Source organism: Lepidochelys kempii, chromosome 1 (assembly GCF_965140285.1).
Source record: "Lepidochelys kempii isolate rLepKem1 chromosome 1, rLepKem1.hap1, whole genome shotgun sequence".
Taxonomy (NCBI): domain Eukaryota; kingdom Metazoa; phylum Chordata; order Testudines; family Cheloniidae; genus Lepidochelys; species Lepidochelys kempii.
Genome location: NC_136380.1, coordinates 254654109 through 254673992, shown reverse-complemented (window position 1 = coordinate 254673992; position 19884 = coordinate 254654109). Strand labels below are relative to the sequence as shown.

The window sequence follows — 19884 nt, the reverse complement described above, 5'->3', positions numbered from 1 at the left end:
GACTAGGAATAGGGAAAGAAGTTCTTCTTAAATGCACTAACCTATCTAGACAGGAGGACTGAGAGAAATGACTTTACCTTTAGAGTTACCAGCATATGAAATAAATAACTTGGAAGAAGACTTAACTCTTTATTCTATCTAAGTAATATGAGAGTACTCTCTTGGTATTTAAAGAATGTAATCTAAATTCTCCCCTTTAGATGAATGAGGCTTTGGGAAAGAATAGATTAATGGTCTGATTTACATGAAACTCAAACAACTTTAGGAAGAAATTTAGGGTCTGGTCTAAGAACCACTATGTCCTTATAAAAAGTGCATAAGGGGGAGGAGGTCCACACCAGTGCATGTAGTTCACAAATTCTTCTTGAGAAGTAACTGCTATCATAAACACGGTCTTCGCAGATAAGTGAAACAAAGAGCAGCTAACTATAAGCTCAAGTTAGACAAGAGAGGAGTCCAAACTAAATTCAAATTCCATGGCATGACAGGGCCCTGCACTGGGGAAATACAAGTTCAGTAGCCCTTTCAAAAAGTTTGACCAATGCTGGTCAAACTTTTTGAAAGGGCTACTGAACTTGTATCCCCCAGTGCAGGGCCCTGTCATGCCATGGAATTTGAATTTAGTTATATATATATATATATATATATTTTTCCCATTAACGTGAGTATGGTATACAGCTAGATGAACCTTAATGGAAGGCAGAGACAACCCCACTCTTTTTAAGCATAATAGATATTCTACAATAAGTTGTACTGGAGCTAACACCAGGTCAAACACCTTTCCCAGTTGCCCACAAAAACTAATCTTCTCCACTTGAACCCATAACTTTTTTCTAGTTGATAGTTTTCTGGAATTAATTAAAATTCTTTGCACCTGAACTGAGCACAATCTTTCTAACTCTGTCAAAGGCCTATCGCCCAAGCTCTCAAATATAATGACTGAAAATTTGGGTGGACAACCTTCCCCTCCTGCTGGGGTAGTAGGCCCATTGATGATGGGAGCATTTTGTCATTACCTTTGGATAAATGAAGGCATTCGGTGTACCACTATTGTCTTTGCCACTCTGGAGCAATGAGAATCATGCTAGCTGAATCTTGCCTTACCCTTTTTATCACTGGAAAATGAGGGGAAATGGGGGAAATGCATACACTGAACCCGCCTTCCCAATCTAGGAGGAATACATACGTCAATGACAGGCTGTCTGAGCCAGTTTTGAACGGAAATAGGGACATTTCCTATTGAATCTGGTTGCAAATATATCTCTGTCTGGAAATCTCCAAAGGCTGAAAATATCCTGAATTACCATATTTTTTAAGAGACCATTTGTTTGTCTGCAAAGAATCTCTGCTCAACTGATCTTCAATCATACTGTGTTCACTTGCTTCACACAGAGCAATTGAGTATACATTGTGCTGGATACACCAATCCCAAAGTTTTACTGCCTCTTTGCAAAGTTAAGATGATAAAGTTCCTCCTTGTTCGTTCACATAGGTTGCTGACACATGGTCCATGGCCACTTGAACTACTGCATTTTGCAGCTGCGAGAGAGATGCTCTGAAATCTAACTGGATTGCCCTCAGTTCCAAAACATTTATGTGTAACAGGGATTCTCTGTCATTCAAAGGGCCTCAAATAAACAGACTGCAAAGATGCACTTCCGCCCTGTCTTTGAAGCATCTATGGTGGTTATTACTAAAGAAGGAGAAGAAAGGCTGAACAAAAATGCCTTTGAGGGTATTTTGAAGTTCCAGCCACCACCTTAGCAAAAGACAAGTATTCCTTGGAACAGCGAGTAATTTTTGCATGCGGTCTGTAATGGGTCTGAAATTCCTTTGTAGCCAGCACTGAAGAGGTCTCATTCTGAGCTCGGCATACAGAGTCAAATATGTTGTGGATGCCATCAGACCCAACAGAGTTAACAAATAAACTACCATTCTCTTCCTTTTATTGAGTCGGGAATCACATCAATGAATGGAATCTTTTGTGATGGTGTGAGAAAAGACTTTTCTTTGTTTATGAGAAGACTTAGTGTTCTAAATAAAAACACGAGTAATCCAAATGGCTTTCTGTAATTCTTCTTTGGATGGAGCCTTCAGAAGCCAATTGTCTAAATACACAAAAATGAAAATTTCTTCTCTCTTCAAATATGCTGCTACCAGACCAGTGCATTTGGTGGACTCTGGGTGTGGTTGGTAGGCCAAAAAGGTAGGAGCCTATACTAGAAATGGTTTTATGAAAAAGTGTCCCTGAGATAAAGAGTACCAAACCAATTCAGAGCAGACAAGGAGGCAATAATCAACCCCCTAATTACCATTCTCAGCTGAAACTTCCTGATAAACCTGTTTAAAGCTCTGAGGTTTAGATTTGGTCTGTCACCTCCATTCTTTTTTGGATTAGAAGTACCCAGAGTAGAATCCCTTGTTCTTGGAACCTAATGGAACTTTTTCTATAGCCCCAGATTGCAACAGACCTTCCTTGTGCTTCCATCCTTAAGTTCTTATGGGAAGGGTCCCTGAAGAGGGAGAGGGGTGGGGGAGTTGCATGGAAGAAGAAATTTGAATTGGATGGTATAATCTTATTTTACTGTATCTAAAACTCATCTGTCCAAGGTGATATTTGTCCACGGACTGTAGAAATGAGAGAGACTGTTCCTTAAAATATGGGTGGTATTTACTGAAATTGGTTTGATGCCCTTGTTCATCACATCAAACCCATGGTCTGACATAAGGAAAGGAAGATGTAGTTAAGAAGTTCTTTGTCCTCATTCATGGCTTGCAGGATTTCTCTTTCTCCCCTGAATTTGAGAGGCTGTGTGGTGTTGTTGGTAATAAGGACGTCTCCTAACGGTATAATAATAAATAATAATAATAATAATGATAATAATAATGAGGAAGAAGATAGAAAGTATTGTCTCTCAAATTTGAACATAGTTGCAGATGTCTTTCTACAATAAGGGAGGTAATAACCCCATAGATCTCGCAGTGGAGTGTGTCCATTTTCTCCAGCACTTCAACAGTTTTTTAACTGAACAGCCTGTCTCCTTCAGAAGGTAAATCCTTAATTTTTGTCCGTTTCCATAGGCAAAGATGAGGATCATGCACATCTGTGGAGTGCTACTGCTGATGCCTTAGCTCTTGAAGCAGTGTCAGAAACATCAAACAATGCCCTAAGGGCATGTTTTGCCACATTCTGGCTCTTTTTAATGAGAGCTGTTGTTAAGCTTCTCTGATCCTCTGAGAGGTTCTTGGTTAACATTGAGATCTTCTCCCAGAAGTGAAAATAATACTTGGATATTACTGCTTGATGATTGGACACATGTATGTTTAAAGAAGCTGGTAAAAATAATTTTCTCCTTAGAGAGTCCAACTTTTCCCCCTCTTTGTCATAAGGAGTCTCTGATATTATAAAAATTGTAAGTAAAACCCAGGCAAGGCGTGTTAGATTATCTTTTGTTCTGCTTGTGAATTTTTCCTTTGCTGGAAGGAGGTTTATTCCTGTTTTTTCGTAACTTTGAAACTAAGTCTAGAGGAAGTTCTGCTGTGTTTCTGAATCTTTTGTTATCCTGTAAAGTTATTTTCCATCCTGATTTTACAGAGATGATTTTTACCTTTTTTAAAAATAAAATCCTTCTTTTAAGAACCTGACTGATTTCTCCATTGTCCGAAGACCCAGGGGTTTGTGTCTGTGATCACTGTGTAACCAATTGGTTAGGATATTATTCTCAAGCCTCCCTAGGAGGTTTTTTTAAGGATTTTTTTTTAAAGCTGGGAGCACCTGGAGTTTTTTTTCCTTTGCCTGAGGGCAGTGTAGTTAACCTCCTGCAGGGGAATTCACAAGTGTTTTTTTTTCTTTCTAGCTCTCGGGATAGGCTACAGAAAAGGTAGGATGACTGACAGTGATGTCCAAAAGAAATTAGAATTAGCCAGATTGGAAGCTGACGAGAGATGGATGGAGGCAGAAAAAGCTGCCCATGAGAGAGCTATGGAGGCCCAGCAGCATGCTCAGGAGGAGACGGAAAGAGAGAGGAAGCATGAACTGGAGTTAGAGATGGCAAGGGCTAAGCAAAGTATACCAAACAACCCTAGCAATCCTTCTCCAGGTACCGCTTCCCATCCCAGTAAGTTCCCCACCTACAAGGTAGGCGATGATACAAAGGCCTTCTTAGAAAATTTCGAAAGGGCCTGCCTTGGGTACACGATCTCTGCAGACCAGTACATGGTAGAGCTGAGGCTGCACCTCAGTGGACCCTTAGCAGATGTGGCGGCTGAAATACCTAAGGAACACATGAACAGTTATGAACTTTAAAAAACAGGCCAGAATCAGAATGGGGCTAACATCCGAGCCTGCCCGTCGGTGGTTCAGAGCCCTAAAATGGAAACCAGACATAGCATTTTCTCCACACACCTACCACACTGTAAAAAATTGGGATGCCTGGATATCAGGAGCAAGTGTTAAATCTCTGGAAGATCTCTCTTTCCTAACGCAAATGGAGCAGTTCTTAGAGGGTGTTCATGAGGAAACAGAAAGGTACATCCTAGATGGGAAGCCCAAAACAGTAATCGAGTCAGGGGAGATTGGAACCAAATAGGTGGAGGTGGTGAAAAAGAAAAAAAACTAGTAGCAGTTGGAGCGGATATCAGAAGGGGCAACCCGAGACAACACCCTATCGCCAGGGGCAGCCCAAGGCCCCACCTACAATCCAAGGAAAAACCCAAACACCTTACTGTCACCCAACACCAGTCTCCAGCAACCCACCTTGCCACAGTGACCAGTCAGCTGGGCGATGTTTTAAATGTAATGAGCTGGGGCATGTGAAGGCCGACTGCCCCAAGAACTCCAACAGACTGCAGTTCATTACACCGGAGTCACACCAAAGGTCCTCAGGCCCAGATGCCTCCCAAGTTCCCTCAGAGCGAAGGGAAACTGAGTGTGGGCTGGAAGAAGGTTATCGCGTGGAGGGACACTGGAGCACAAGTGTCGGCTATCCATCAATCCTTAGTGGACCCCAGCTTAATCAACCCAGAGGTCCAAGTGACGATTCAACTCTTCAAGTCAAACTCTTTTGACTTGCTTACAGCCAGGTTGCCTGTCCAGTACAAGGGCGGTCAGGAACGTGGACTTTTGCAGTCTATGATGATTATCCCATTCCCATGCTGCTGGGGGAAGACTTGGACAACCATGTGAAGCTAGCTAAGAGGGTGGGAATGGTCACCCGCAGCCAGGCTAAGCGAGCTGTCACACCTAGCTCTGTTCCTGAGCCTTCAACAAGGGCCCAATCTGTGTTACCAGAGACTCAGACGGAGGTGATGGAACTGGAACCCCTGCCAACGACTGCAACAGCCGTAGTGGATCCAGTCCCAGAGACCCAGCCAAAGCCAGTCCCAGAACCGGAACTGGCAAAGCAACCAGCACTGAGTCCAGCACTTGCAACCCTGCCTACACCTCCAACACCAGAGGGCACCACCAAGCCTGCACTGGCAGCAGCAGCTGAACCTACGAAAAAGGCTCAGCCAGAGCCTGAAACACAACATAGTGCACCAGCAGAGAGTGGTTCACAGTCAGTCAACGGAAACAGCCCCATCACCTGCATCGCTTCCAGAGGGACCAAGCCCAAGTTCACAATCCAGTGAGGAACTGAGATCTCCAGCACCAAGGGAATAGTTCCAGGCTGAACAGGAAGCAGATGAAAGCCTCCAGGGAGCTTGCCAGCGGCACGGAGCAACCCACCATCTCTCAGCTCTTCTAATCGATCCCAGTTTGTTGTAGAAAGAGGACTTTTATACAAAAGTCTGGTGGGCACCAGGAAGACTGGCATCCTCAGACACAGTTAGTAGTTCCAACTAAGTACCAGGTAAAGCTCTTGAGCTTAGCCCATGATCATCTTAGTGGCCATGCTGGGGTGAACAGAACCAAAGAGCGTTTGGGGAGGTCCTTCCACTGGGAGGGAATGGGCAAGGATCTTTCTACCTATGTCCAGTCTTGTGACATGTGCCAAAGAGTGGGAAAACCCCAAGACCAGGTTATAGTCCCTCTCCAGCCACACCCCATCATTGAGGTCCCATTTCAGTGAGTAGCTGTGGATATTCTGGGTCCTTTCCCAAAAAAGACACCCAGAGGAAAGCAGTACATACTGACTTTCATGGATTTTGCCATCTGATGGTCAGAAGCAGTAGCTCTGAGCAATGCCAGGACTTAAAGTATGTGCCAGGCACTAACAGACATTTTTGCCAGAGTAGGTTGGCCCTCTGACATCCTTACAGATTCGAGAACTAATTTCCTGGCAGGAACCATGAAAAGCCTTTGGGAAGCTCATGGGGTGAACCACTTGGTTGCCACCCCTTACCATCATCAAACAAATGGCCTGGTGAAGAAGTTTAATGGAACTTTGGGGGCCATGATACGTAAATTCGTAAATGAGCACTCCAACGAATGGGACCTAGTGTTGCAGCAGTTGCTCTTTGCCTACAGGGCTGTACCACATCCCAGTTTAAGGTTTTCACCATTTGAACTTGTGTATGGCCGTGAGGTTAAGGAGCCATTACAGTTGGTGAAGCAGCAATGGGAGGGGTTTATGCCTTCTCCAGGAACTAACATTCTGGACTTTGTAATATGAGAGACTTTTAGGGTGGTTTACAGGAGAAGGAGTTTTCTGACCTGATGCTTCTCTGCTTCTCAAGATGGAACACACACAAAAAACCCTTCTGCCCCACCCCCCAAGATTTGAAAGTATCTTCTTTCCCCATTGGTCCTTTTGGTCAGGTGCCAACCAGGTTATTTAAGCTTCTTAACCCCTTACAGGTAAGGAGGAATTCTAGGCTACCCTTAGCTGAATGGTTATGACAATGGGGAACACTCTCTAGGTGTCAGATCCAGAACCCTTGGTTCTGGTGAAAGATGTACCAGGACTGAAGATTCATGCTTCATAAAGTGACCGTGGTAAGCTTGGGTTGACCAATATGGCTAAGGACTCCAAGGCCAATCCTGATGGTCACTCCAATCCTTCATTACATCTCTTGTTCAGAATATAAGGTGCCAAGAAGAGAAATTCTGATCTGAAAATGATCAGATCCTAGGCATGCTCGTGGGATCTGGCTCTACATCTGTGGATCCAATATTGAAGCAACAAATGAAGTGACCGTGGTAGGGATCTGGGTCATGTAAAGTGATGACAAATCCTAACAATCCAGCTGGGGGTCTTAGATTGTGGAACAGATATTGGAGATTCTCTGCATTTAGTGTCCCATCTCAGTCTCTTATCAGAAGAGCCATGAGAAACAGTCGGAAACTAGTTCCACAGAATAAAGCATTAATTTTTTGAGTCAGATTGGAGGGCTTAGAAATGGTCAAATCCACCAATCTGGAACTGGAGCTTAGTGCCAGGACCAATCCCTTCGTTGTTCCGACTTTCTTGAATTCAGATGTACTCAGAGCTGATTCAGGCCTCCCATCCTTATTTTCTGATCCTTTAGAGTTCTTGGATCCCAGAAGTTTGACAGACAAGACCACTAGTAATAAAAGGGTCTGAAGTCTCTTTTGTCTTTCTTTGCTAGCCCAAGATGTGAACGTGCTATAGATGGGTAATGGCTCCACCCCAAACATTTTAAAACACTGAACCTGCAGGACAGATACTGGGAAGACCTGTGTGCAAAACGTGCACTCCTTGAGCCTGTTTTTCTTCATACTGGGATCAACCGTATTGAAAAATAAAGCTTCTTCTTAAATCCACAATCTAATCTAAATCTAACCTAATTTATAGGTTACAGTAAAAACTAACTATAGACTACTAACTATAGAACTATGAACTAACAGCATTACACTAAGATACAGGCAATAAGTATCAGTGGATCATGAGATCTGTTGGTTCACATTCTTTTACTGCTGCAGCTGGAAGGAAATGAGGTGCCAACAGTGCCACAACCTCTTTAAACTCTCACCCTCAGAACATACTTGAGCATTAGATGAGGTGTACAGGGGAGTGTGGGCACCTAATGGGCACTTCTACTAGAAGGTTCTACCGTCCTGCTGCACCACTCCCAAGACAGGGACTATGTAGTCGCAGAGGACACTCAAAGAAGAATTTCAAATTTCCAGTGCTTTCTATAGAGACAGCTGATCTGGTCAATCCTAACTTGCATAAAACAAGCTCCCCTGCTTAGAAGCATCATTAAGATTGTTGTATGAAAGAGAGAGAATCTTATTCCTTGAAGGAAAATTCTAAATAGTGAAAATAGCTGCTTTGAAAGTTCCTTTTCAATACATATATTCTTATTTAGCACACATTTAAAAAGTATTCAGCAAGTAGTTACTTTTCCTTTAAAACTTACCTAATCTCAAGATGTTCTATATAACAAAAACAAACCATCTAATTCCCTTCCCAGGACAATACTAAACCACAAATATTAATGTGACCCATGACTAGAATTAACATGTTCTGCTAGAAATCAGAAATAAAATAGTAAAGTTTAATACACAGCAAAAAAGTGTGTGGGGGAGGGGAGGGGTTAATTAGGTATTTTCTTGCTAAACTTGTATTTAATACTTCATTCCAAATTAGAACACTTCAGAAAGCTAAAAAGTAGAATTTAATCAGTATCAGTTAACAAGAGCTATTTAAAGATATTAAAAAAAACTATAAAACTTGCTTGAATACCTGCAATTATGCCTTTTTATTAAAACAAGTTATGTATTTTCTGAAAAATATTTAGTTGCAAGACTTTTAAGCATTTTTAAATTGAAGTGGCCACCAATCTAACAAGTTTAGAGATATAAGGTGGGTGAGGTAATATCTTTTATTGGACCAACTTCTGCTGGTGAGAGACAAAACGTAAGTACACAATTGCTCCACTAGATGCTCCCCTTCAAGCATACTTGCTAAGATTGTATAACATACTACCTAGAATTAGCAGGAGAGATTCACTCTCACCAGCACAGGGAGGTATAATTTATATATTTTTATACTACACAAATGTTCCTCTGTACGTTAGGTTATTTACTCCACGGGTAGACCAAGTAATATCTGTAATATGTACAATCAAATGCACAAAGCTGTATGTTATAGGCATACAGATATATAATTTATATGTGTATAAGTTGCGTAAGACAAGTTGCCTTAGGATTTTTCGTGCAATTACTTGCATAACCAAGAGTTCTGTTTACATGTGAAACAGGAAAATGGAAGTGAGCACAACTCAACAGTTAAAAAAATAATTAAAAGAAATATTATAAGTGAGCTTACAACACAGCCAGCAAATGTATTAATCTTCAAGTTTCAAACAGTAAAAACTTTGTTTATAACTGTAGTTAGTTAAAAAATGTGACCATATTTAGAGATGCTTTTGTTTGTGTTTCAGATAATAAAACACAAGGACTGAACAAAGAATGGTGCAAATAATAGCAATGAGACGCACACAACATTGTACTTTGAATGGCCATGTCTCCAGTTTTAGGAAGATTTGGTACTAGTTAGTTGTACTAACTAATTGTGATCACTCACAAATCATGTTGTCCAACATGTATGGGTCTGATATGGCCAGATGCTGAGTGTCCTCACCACTTACTTTCCTGCCCCCACCTCAATTCCCATTTTGTTTTCTCTACTAACCTGAAAAGAAAAGGTTGGTGGTTTCTTTTTTGGAAGGGAGGGGGGTGGAACGTATGTTTGGGAAAGAATTTCTATTAGCTGATGAATAAACTGTATTTATTCTTATCATAGAAATGTACGGCTGAAAGGGACCTCAAGAAGTCATCTACTCAATTCCCCCATATTCTATTTAAATTTTTTAAAAACCCATAGATTTAATAAATGCTGACCTCAATTTTCAAACTGGGTTACCTAAAGCTAAGCATCAAAGGCCATTTCTATACATCTACAAAAGGGCACGCTCTGCACCTGAAAGTTAGGCCTCAACACTCCTATCAGAACTACATGGTTTGAATGTTTTGACCACGATTTAAGCTTTAAAACCTATGTTGATGCATTTACCAATGGATATCTTTTGTATATAATTCTTATTATCTACATCAGAAATTCATTAATGAAAAATTGTACCTTCATTCCTTCTTCCCAACTAATCCACAGGTCACCTCGAGTCAAGAAGCATGCCACAGCATGTCTGGCTAAATGGTGAATCCAACCTTCCTGCCGGAGCTGTGTCATAATTGCATCAATCCAAGGAAATCCTGTCCTGCCTTCTGCCCACTTGGCCAAAGCCTCAGGATTCCTATCCCATGGAATCTGAACACAGATGGGATTTCCCTCCATTTTATCAAAGCGTGGATTATTAGTAGCTGCTGTGTAGAAAAACTCACGCCACAAGAGCTGGCCATATAGGGAGAGGGGAGGGGAGCTGTTCTTCTTTACCTGAAAGGCATCACAAAAAGAAAACATATTTTATTAGAGTTTTTTTCACTATATATAAACATGATTATCTGACCAAGTTGAGTTCATACCTTTTTGTATAGGTCCGTTAACTTGAAATAAAAAAGGCGACAGGACAGACAGCCAAACCGCAGATAGGGACTAAGCCCTGTGGGACTTGCAAGAAGGGAATTTGCATTCATTCGTGGTCTTTCAAAGTTTGCTACCCAAGCCTTAGAAAAAGAAAAACAAATTGGTAGACTATAGATTAGATGATTCACAGGCAGAGAAGAAGATTATAAAGTTGAATATACAACTGAAACGTAACTAATGATTAAGAAGTTATCTTTATAGTCACTTTTTGTGACTGACGGTATCTCCACTGGAAAAAGCATTCATATATTTTTCAAAATTACATGAGATGTTATCAAATTTTCTTTTAGTTCAATTTTTACACAAGTTGAAAGTCTAAATTTTCATCGACTTTTAAAAATCATTACAAAAAATAAAATAGCTATTCAATCTGTATCAGGATACTGGTCTTTGGCTGAAATTTCTTGGAAATTCTGCTCTCCCCCCCATACTTATTTGTAATAGTAATTAACCATGGTTTTCAAGATGCCAATTTTTGCTTACAGCAATGATCTGCAACATACCTTTCGTTCCAAGTGCCTTTCCAGTCGTGTGAGAGCTTCTGTTTCTCCACCTGGCCACACTGCTGAAGGCAAACCATCGGTATCAAAACCTGATGGGTGAATTAAAAGAAGAAAAACAACATTTTTTAATACTATAGCACAAAGAAACAGTAGTTATCCCTATTCTTGGAGAATAACCGTATCATGGTTTGAGAACATCACTGGATAGCAGAATACAGCTTTTAAAACAACGTTTGGTAGGACTTGTCACTTTGGCAAACTACTTTAGAACACCATTTACCTGCAACCAATTTAAATATGATTTTGATGCTCTATTATAAAAGGCAAAGGTGGACAGATCTTACTTCAATTCTTTTTTACGTTTCCCTCGGCATGGATAATTTAAAAATAAAAACTATTTTCATTTTTGTTTACAGTTTCATTGTTGAGTTTTCAGCTCTGTAACGTTTGGGATGCAAGAACTACAGAGATTTTTATTTTTTAAAAAGAGACAACCTTTTCCATTAGAATTTGAAAAATGCATAACAAAAAAACAAAGGACAGCCAAAATGTTAACAGCTTGTTTTGAAAAATTTTAAATTTGGAACAAAAATTTAGAGAGACAAGTTTTTATATTCTCCATGTCCACTGAAGGTAATCTTCCGCAACGGATGTTTAGGTTAGCTGTTCGATATTAGGAAAAATGTTCCAACTATAAAGATAGTTAAGCACTGGAATAGGCTTCCCAGGGAGGTTGTGGAATCCTTGTCATTGGAGGTTTTTAAGAACAGATTTACTTGGTCCTGCCTCAGCACAGGGGGCTGGGCTAGATGGACTCTTGAGGGCCCTTCCAACCCTATATTTCTAGGATTCTATTCTACTGAAAAACTGAGTGCCTAGGAGCAGAGCAGAGAACCAGGAACTAAGTCAGTAACCAATGAGAAGGGTATGCTGCATAACACAGGGACTCAGCAATCAGTGCAGTAGTGTCACTGAAGTAGATACTTAAAAGTTTTGTTAGATTGGGTCTTAAAACTGCAATTTTTGAAAGGGACGAGGTCAACTTGAAAATTTGTCTGACAATTCTGTACCTGCTATAGTGACAACTTACAGTATTCTGGAGTGTAACAAGAAGCTAGTAATTTTTCCCCCCCAAGTTTGAAAAAAGACATTTGTTGGAGGAGCAGAAACATCCTTATAAAATATTTTTAAATTATTTGTAAGGATCCGGACATATTTAAAAGGTGTTCCAGGAGAAACTGATGGTGAATGTCAAAAAGTTCAATTTGTCAGTATCTCTTTGATTCACCATGCTATGATTAGTCTGACATGTTTTCATATGTGCACTTGTGTTTGCGAGATTAAAACAATGATAACTACACAGATCATTACTGTAAACAGTATTATGTAAAAAGTGATGTGCAAAGTTGTTACTAAGTGTTGAATTATATGCTAAACTGATCAAATACATATTTTACTTTTTGTTCTATTAAACCAAGTTGTGTTATTTGAATTGAACTGGACTAGACAGAGCAGTGGAGGTCTGACAAGATTTTTCCAGACACCTGTGGTGACAGCCTAAAGGCAAAGTAATAGTCATATTTGCTTGTGTTTAATGGAAGTGACTGAAGACTAAATACACTAGAAACAGAATGAGGATAAAGGAGTCTTTTTATTATTTTACTTTCTTTACTTTATCATAATGTCTTTGTGGCTTTGCAGAAATAGGTTTTTAGCACTGGTTTGTATGAACACAGGGTGCTATCCTGGAGCACAAAGATACGGAAGGTGTTCAATACAAAAGAGGAGCTGTAATGATATAAGCAGGAGTGTTGTAAGACAGACACGAGAAGTAATTCTTCTGCTCTACTCTGCGCTGATTAGGCCTCAACTGGAGTATTGTGTCCAGTTCTGGGCACATTTCAGAAAAGATGTGGACAAATTGGAGAAAGTCCAGAGAAGAGCAACAAAAATTATTAAAGGTCTAGAAAACATTATCTATGAGAGAAGATTGAAAAAATTGGGTTTGTTTAGTCTGGAAAAGAGAAGACTGAGAGGACACATGATAACAGTTTTCAAGTACATAAAAGGTTGTTACAAGGAGGAGGGAGAAAAATTGTTCTTAACCTCTGAGGATAGGACAAGAAACAATGGGCTTAAATTGCAGCATGGGCGATTTAGGTTGGACATTAGGAAAAACTTCCTAACTGTCAGGGTGGTTAAGCACTGGAATAAATTGCTTAGGGAGGTTGTGGAATCTCCATTATTGGGGGTTTTTAAGAGCAGGTTAGACAAACACCTGTCAGGAATGGTCTAGATAATACTTAGTCCTGCCATGAGTGCAGGGGACTGGACTAGATGACCTCTCAAGGTCCCTTCCAGTCCTATGATTCTAAGCATATTAGCTAACTACAATGTTTTCAAACAAGTGTGCTCTGAAGTGTGGTCTGATATTATGGGAAGATGGTTATGCTGCAGGAAGCCAAAAAATATAGGGTTTGACCTATCCATCTAGCCTCATACCAAAAAAAGTCTTGGAGTCACTTGTTTAGGCTTTCCACCTTTGCTGTAGGTTGATCTGATGGCAGCAGTTTTAGTTTAATTATGAAGCTTAAGCGTAAAAGTCACCTGGCACCCGAACAAGATTGAAATAAGCATGTAGGACATTTTTTAAGTAATATTTAAAATGTGTCTAACATAGTGCAGTGAATGAATATAAGTCTTATAACGTACCTAGCTCTTCTAGTGACGGAACACCATATTTCTCATCATGGTCATCAGAAACTGGCGAAGTGCACTTTTCCATTACTTCTGCAGTGATGGTTTCCACTGGCATCTCCAGTGGTTCCATTCTACTGATTAAAGTCTGAAATCTTTTATAGGTAAGAGGTGGCTGTCCTCCATTTAATTCTATAATCCTGTGTTCAAAAAACAAATGCCTTCATTTCATACAAGTGCATATTACAAATTTATATACATATGCACACACAGGAAATCTGTTCTTACCTGCAGTTTGAAATCTGTTATTACATAAACAAAGTGATTATTATTCTTGCTTTCTGGGTTGAAAACAAACTTCTCAGCAGTAAACAAATAATGAATAAAAATGTTTAAGGTAAACAAATATATACACATGCTCAAACAGATTAGAAACAGCAGTAAAAATAAAGTTATTGCAAAGACGAAGACATACATACAAGCCGCCAATTAAATGCTTTACAACTGCAATTTGGAAGAAAATATTACTGTGGTATTCCGATGGAATAATATGGTAACTTTACTTAGGCAAAAAATGAAGATCTAATGCTTTTTATGGCAGCCACTGTACATGCATTCACACCCCCACCCCGCTTTTATACTCCACTTTTTCCTCAAGAATAATTTGCTTCAGATATACCTAAAACTCCAGAGAACATTGAAGCAGAATTTAAACAAACCCTAATATTGTAGCATAGAATGGTCAAAACCATGTTGTGCAGAGGGAGCAGCATTTTTTGTTTATTTTTTTTTACTACTTCATTAATTTGTTCCCCCTCCCCCAGCTACTGATGAAACAGTGGGTTCCAAACAGTGAAAGAAAAATACAAATGTGAGGAACTACTGGAGAGATTGAAATAAATGACTTCTAAATTAGCTATAACAGTATAAAACTGGAAACTAAAACATAGCTAATAAATTTATCAAAATCTCAGTGGGACCAATACTTTACATTTTGTGGATTATGTATGTATAATAGGGATCTAGTACTAATCCATTAAATACAGTGGTCTGTAGAAAAATATAAACAAGACATCGTGCCAGGCAAGATGGTGATTTCACGCAATCCCCAATAACCTTCTAGATACATAAATGAAAGAAAGGGAGTGTTTGAAAAATATTCGATTCAGAACTAGCTCACTAGAAACAGTTAAGGACTTTAAACTTCTTGACATATTTGCATACTGAAGACTGTAATAATTGAAGCAAGGGTACTGATCTTGACCTTTAGTATTCTGAGCAGGTTCTTTATCACCCCGATGGTATGGAATGATAGAAAACTGTTAAAAATCGGTATATATTGCACTATATACAAAAACTAAAATTTAAACACGATAAATCCTATTTAAAGTGAATTACAGGCATTTATGCACCATATCCTCACAAAAAGTAGGCGGCCATTTTTATAGACCGATTATGGCATATTTTATTAAAGGACTGATATTTTGGCTTCCTTGAAGCATTTTGGAGTTCAAAACTCTACTTAGTATTGAAATAAGATGTCATTATTTCACTGGGGGGTGGAGAGAAGGAAGAGGAATGAAACCTGACTAAGCATACAGAAAAGAAGACTGCAAACTGTGCATTGCAGTTTCTGTGCAAAACAATGACTGAATGCTGCATAAAAACCACACATTACTACTTTGTAAACTTAAGACAGTGGTAACTTACTTGTCTAAGTCATATAACGTATGTGAAATTCGTACAATGACCTCCACTCCAGCTTCGCTAGCCAGCTTCTTAATTGCTGCATCCCTCTCCTTCCCAAATGGCTCAGAATCATATTCAATAGAAAGCTTTGCAATGTTCCATTCCTGAAATTTAGGAAAAAAGAAGTGTTGGTTAGAAACAACAGGTGCCGGGGAATGGAGGGAAAGAGACACTTATTCCGTCACACCTAATTAGATAATAATCCAGTCTTGCACATCAGCAAAAGTCAAAAACCTTAAGAGTAGCAGTAGCAAAGATAAACTAAAAGCCAGGCCTCCCTCTCGCCATTATTCAACACTTTCTCCCCCCAGAGAATAAATGCTGCCCTTTAAGCATTCCTGTCAGTTAACTGCATGGGAAGATAAATTCCCAGACAGAATTAATTCAAAAAACAATCAAAGTGACTTTTAAAAAATTACCTCAAAAAAAGAGAAAACCAAGATGCAGTTTTATAGACCCACAGCCTGAATCACCTGACATGGGCCAGCCACAGTTGTTTTATTGTGCAACAGACATACTTTTGGTGGACTCCCAGGGTATCCCACAATCCCACAGGCCTACTTTCTTTGTCCTCTGGACAGTCAAGTTTGGTGGACAGTTAAGTTTTCCCACACTGCACCACAAACATTTTGGGAGGATGCTAGGAAGTCTGGGATATGGGTGGTTGGACGCGAGCCCACATGATGCAATGTAGAGACTGGACCCAGGGTTCAACAATTCCTAACCTGGGGTTACAAATGACTGTAGAGGCTCAAGCCCTAGGTTAACAAACCCAGGGTCTGCTAACTCGAGTTCTATTAAGCCTGGGTTTACATTGCAGCGCAGACATACTCTTAAGAGTCTTTCTGGGAGGCCTCTACAGTTTTCCTCTAGAGAGTGTTTGTGCTGAGCTGGCAGGGGCACTTTAGTTGATTGGAGACCAGTGTATGGCGGGATGAAGGGTGGAAGGGAATGTTCTATCATGAGGAGTCTCTGTTTAATTTTCCAGTTCTTCCTAACTCTGAATTGAAGTGCTAAGCAGAAGCTTCATTTTTAAGAGATCTGTTTTCCCCCGAGGCAATGGATGACAGTGGGAATGAATGCCCACTGCTCACCAGGAGGGCCTCCTGGCAAGTGGGGAAGCGTTTGAACCCCAGTTAACCAGAAATACTCTCCCATTGAGGTAAAAACCTTCCCAGAGGGAGAATATAATAAAAAAGATAAAATGGACCTCATATAAACCAACTACTAGCTACCTTACACTAACTAAACTAACTAGGATAAGAAACATCTATAAGGCAAGCTCAAAGTGGACACTGCTGAAACTCCATCTCAGGCCAAGGTGGGTGAAAAAACAGATAGAAAATCTCCTATTGAAGGCACATGTGCAGCTGAAGTGGAACATCCATAAGGACAATACTCAAAAGAGGAGAACAAGCTCTTGAGCTTCACAGAGCTCTTCCTCAGGTCTGGAGAAGTTAACCAGAGAGTATGTCTACACTGCAATTTAACATCCGCAGCTGGCCAGTGTCAGCTGACAGGGTATCAGACCCTGGACTCCAGCCCGAGCCCAAACAGCTACACCACAATTAAACAGCATCATAGCTTAAGCCCAAGTCAGCTGATGTGGGCCAGCCATGGGTGTTTAATTGCAGCGTAGACATACCCAGATGTCCAAGCGACATACAAGGTAGGACAGATTGTTAAGCATAAGGGATTCACACACAATTCCTGGCAGGTTTGAATTGTTTAGTAATAAAAGCCTCCCCACACAAAAACTTTAAATGTCCTCAATACAAGTCCTTTTAGAGTCTAGGTATCTAACTTCATCAAAATAAGTCAAGCAGCATGTAGCAGAACTAGCTTGACAGCTAGCAATTATAGCTTGATTCTATACAATTAGAAAAGTTATGATCCCCCAATTTCCAAGTTTAAGTTTATAAATTTAAGAGGAACAGTTTGAAACATTGGATTCTTTTTCCCCCCTCAAAAAGATGAGACAGTGAGACACAATGGATAATACAGGGGGTAGAAGTAGCCCTCCCAGCCTACCCTGAACCCACCAAAAACCAACCAAAGGATTTAACCTCTACACAGGAATCTCATTAGATATTAGGAATGACTATAACATTTCTGTCCATGAACCTTGAACAATTTTCCCAGAATAAAAACTTCCTCTCTACTTCAGGGGGAACTGTCAAACCAGGAGGAAAGTTAGCAACAGCATAAAATTTCTATATACGTTGCAGGCTGTTATGAGCTATATTTTATTTTACACAAAAAAAGAGCAAAGTCAAAATAATTTCAATCAATTAATGGGAACATCAGTCAACAATGAAGCTGCTAAGCAAAAAACCACACATGTCTTTAAATCCTTCTTTCTCAGAATAGGCGCCCAACCAAAACTTTCTAACCTTAAAAAGTAGTGAGGGATTCAAAGGTATTTAGACAAGTACTGATTTAAGTTAAAGGGCAACAGGAAGTGAGTCTTCCCAGACAAAACTAGTTTGATGATTGAAAGCTAAAACTTCTGAGTGGAGGTGAAAAAGTGAATGAAAAGAAAAGTGAAGCATTTGAATTAAAACACACCTCTGCCTAGAGCTTACCTTAAAGAGCCTGGGAAACACATCTGCTGGCTGTCCACGAATCACAAACAAACGAGAATTTAATTTTCGTAGATTGGCATCTAGATCTTCAAGACACTGAAGCAGAAACCTGTAGAGAAGAAAGACCTTATTACAAAGCAACATTTACCTTCCTGAAATAATTCAAACAAACATTTTCAGTTAGGAAAGGGGGAATAGAAGTAGATAGTCAAATAGAAACTGCCAAGTTTCCAGGATTTTACAGAAGACCTGCGTTCATACATGCATATGCTTGTCGAGATTCAAATTATACATACTTATTTTGACTGCAGTTGTTTATATTCACATGTATTGTTCTATACTGAATTGAAAAAAAATGTATCATACATTTTAATTTTGGTATGTACCAAAATGAATGCTAGTTATAATTTGGAGTGCAGTTATTCAATAATGGAGGGACAGCAGGGGAGTGAAGAACAGGAGTCAGTCAGTTGTTAGGAGAATAAAAACTTTGTGTAGTAAGGCCTCATACAATACAGTAACCTAAAATGTGACTGAGTACTAGGGTAGCTAAAGTCACACTAGATGATCATAATAGTCCCCTTTTAACTTAAAAATCTATAAAAATAGGACTTCTATGTACTAATTAAGATTTGTGGCTAAATTTCGTTGTCTTAGCTACCCATTCAGTAGGATTATTTAAACAGGGCAAATAAAATAGCCAAACCATGAACCCTATAAATCAACCAAAAATGGTCTCTAGTATGGCTAGTCTACAAGTTTTCCAAATGGAGAGATTATTTTAGCAAGTCTTTCCAAGTCCATAAAACTTAAATGTGAAATTCATCACAAGTACAATTAGTTACTATGAATTAACAGTATAATTTTTTTTCATACAGCAGTTAATCTATGCAAATTAGGATATAACTGTTTTTACATATTTAACAAGGAGTATGGAGGATTAGTTAATGTTTATAAACTACTTTGTGAAATGTTATGCAAGTCTGAAGTATTCAAATGTTGCAAGCAACACACACACAAAAAACTTCCCTTGGACAAGATGTAGCAAAAATAATGCATCATCATAGGTTGGGAAGAAAATACTTTGGTGTGTAAGATATACACTAACACAGTAAACTCCTTTTAGCTGCACTAAAAAGGAACTCATAGTCATCACCCCTCCTCCCCCCAAATTGTACAAAAAAGAAAATTTAAGGAAGATGTTTAAATTAACTGTCAGCTGAAGTTAATCAACAGAAATAAACCCTGATGTCTATGACATCATAAAACAATCACCACAATTTAGCTAAACACTTGCAGAATCATTGATAAATAGCTTTAAACTAACAATATAGTTTTTTGCCTGCTGCTAGCCTCCATACACAAAAATTCTATTGCTAATTCTGGTACGTGATATGATTCAATAAACGCAGAGTGATGGGTATCCCTTCCCATCGAACAAGCACACTGGCAACAGATAATTTCTAATTCACATATTTCATCTCTGCCAGCATCTCTCTGCTCCTAGCATGAGGATTTTCAGTGCTGTAATTTGTTTTGGATTAGTGCCAACAGTAACTATTTTTAAGGGGAGGACGACTAATTTTTTGACCAAAGGACAAGTGTCAATAGCAATCAAGCCTGTTCACAGAAAAGAACTGATAATCAAGAAATTCTGTTTTCTGTGGTCCTCTTGCCATCAGTGTCAAGTGATGGGACAGCTACTTGGAACCTAAGCAGAATGAATACAAAGAAGCAAAAACAAAGGTTTCAGCTTTACTGACCTATCTAGGTACAGCTTCCCAGTTTCTCCATGAAGACGTGGAAGAACTAGACCCCAGCTAAACACTAAAATAGATG

At 39.5% G+C, this 19884-nt stretch overlaps 1 protein-coding gene across 2 annotated transcripts in view; it reads right to left on the bottom strand.

Annotated features, from left to right (window-relative positions):
- The window catches only part of CRY1 (cryptochrome circadian regulator 1), a 74721-nt gene that overhangs the window by 17750 nt on the left and 37087 nt on the right, over window positions 1–19884 (bottom strand). For both annotated transcript variants that reach the window (XM_073324442.1, XM_073324433.1), the window contains exons 2-7: window positions 18046–18154; window positions 15422–15564; window positions 13727–13911; window positions 11015–11103; window positions 10451–10591; window positions 10050–10361 (exon numbers count right to left, since the gene is read on the bottom strand). In XM_073324442.1, the coding sequence (XP_073180543.1) occupies window positions 10050–10361; window positions 10451–10591; window positions 11015–11103; window positions 13727–13911; window positions 15422–15564; window positions 18046–18154 (979 nt within the window). The remainder of the gene's footprint in view (window positions 1–10049; window positions 10362–10450; window positions 10592–11014; window positions 11104–13726; window positions 13912–15421; window positions 15565–18045; window positions 18155–19884) is intronic.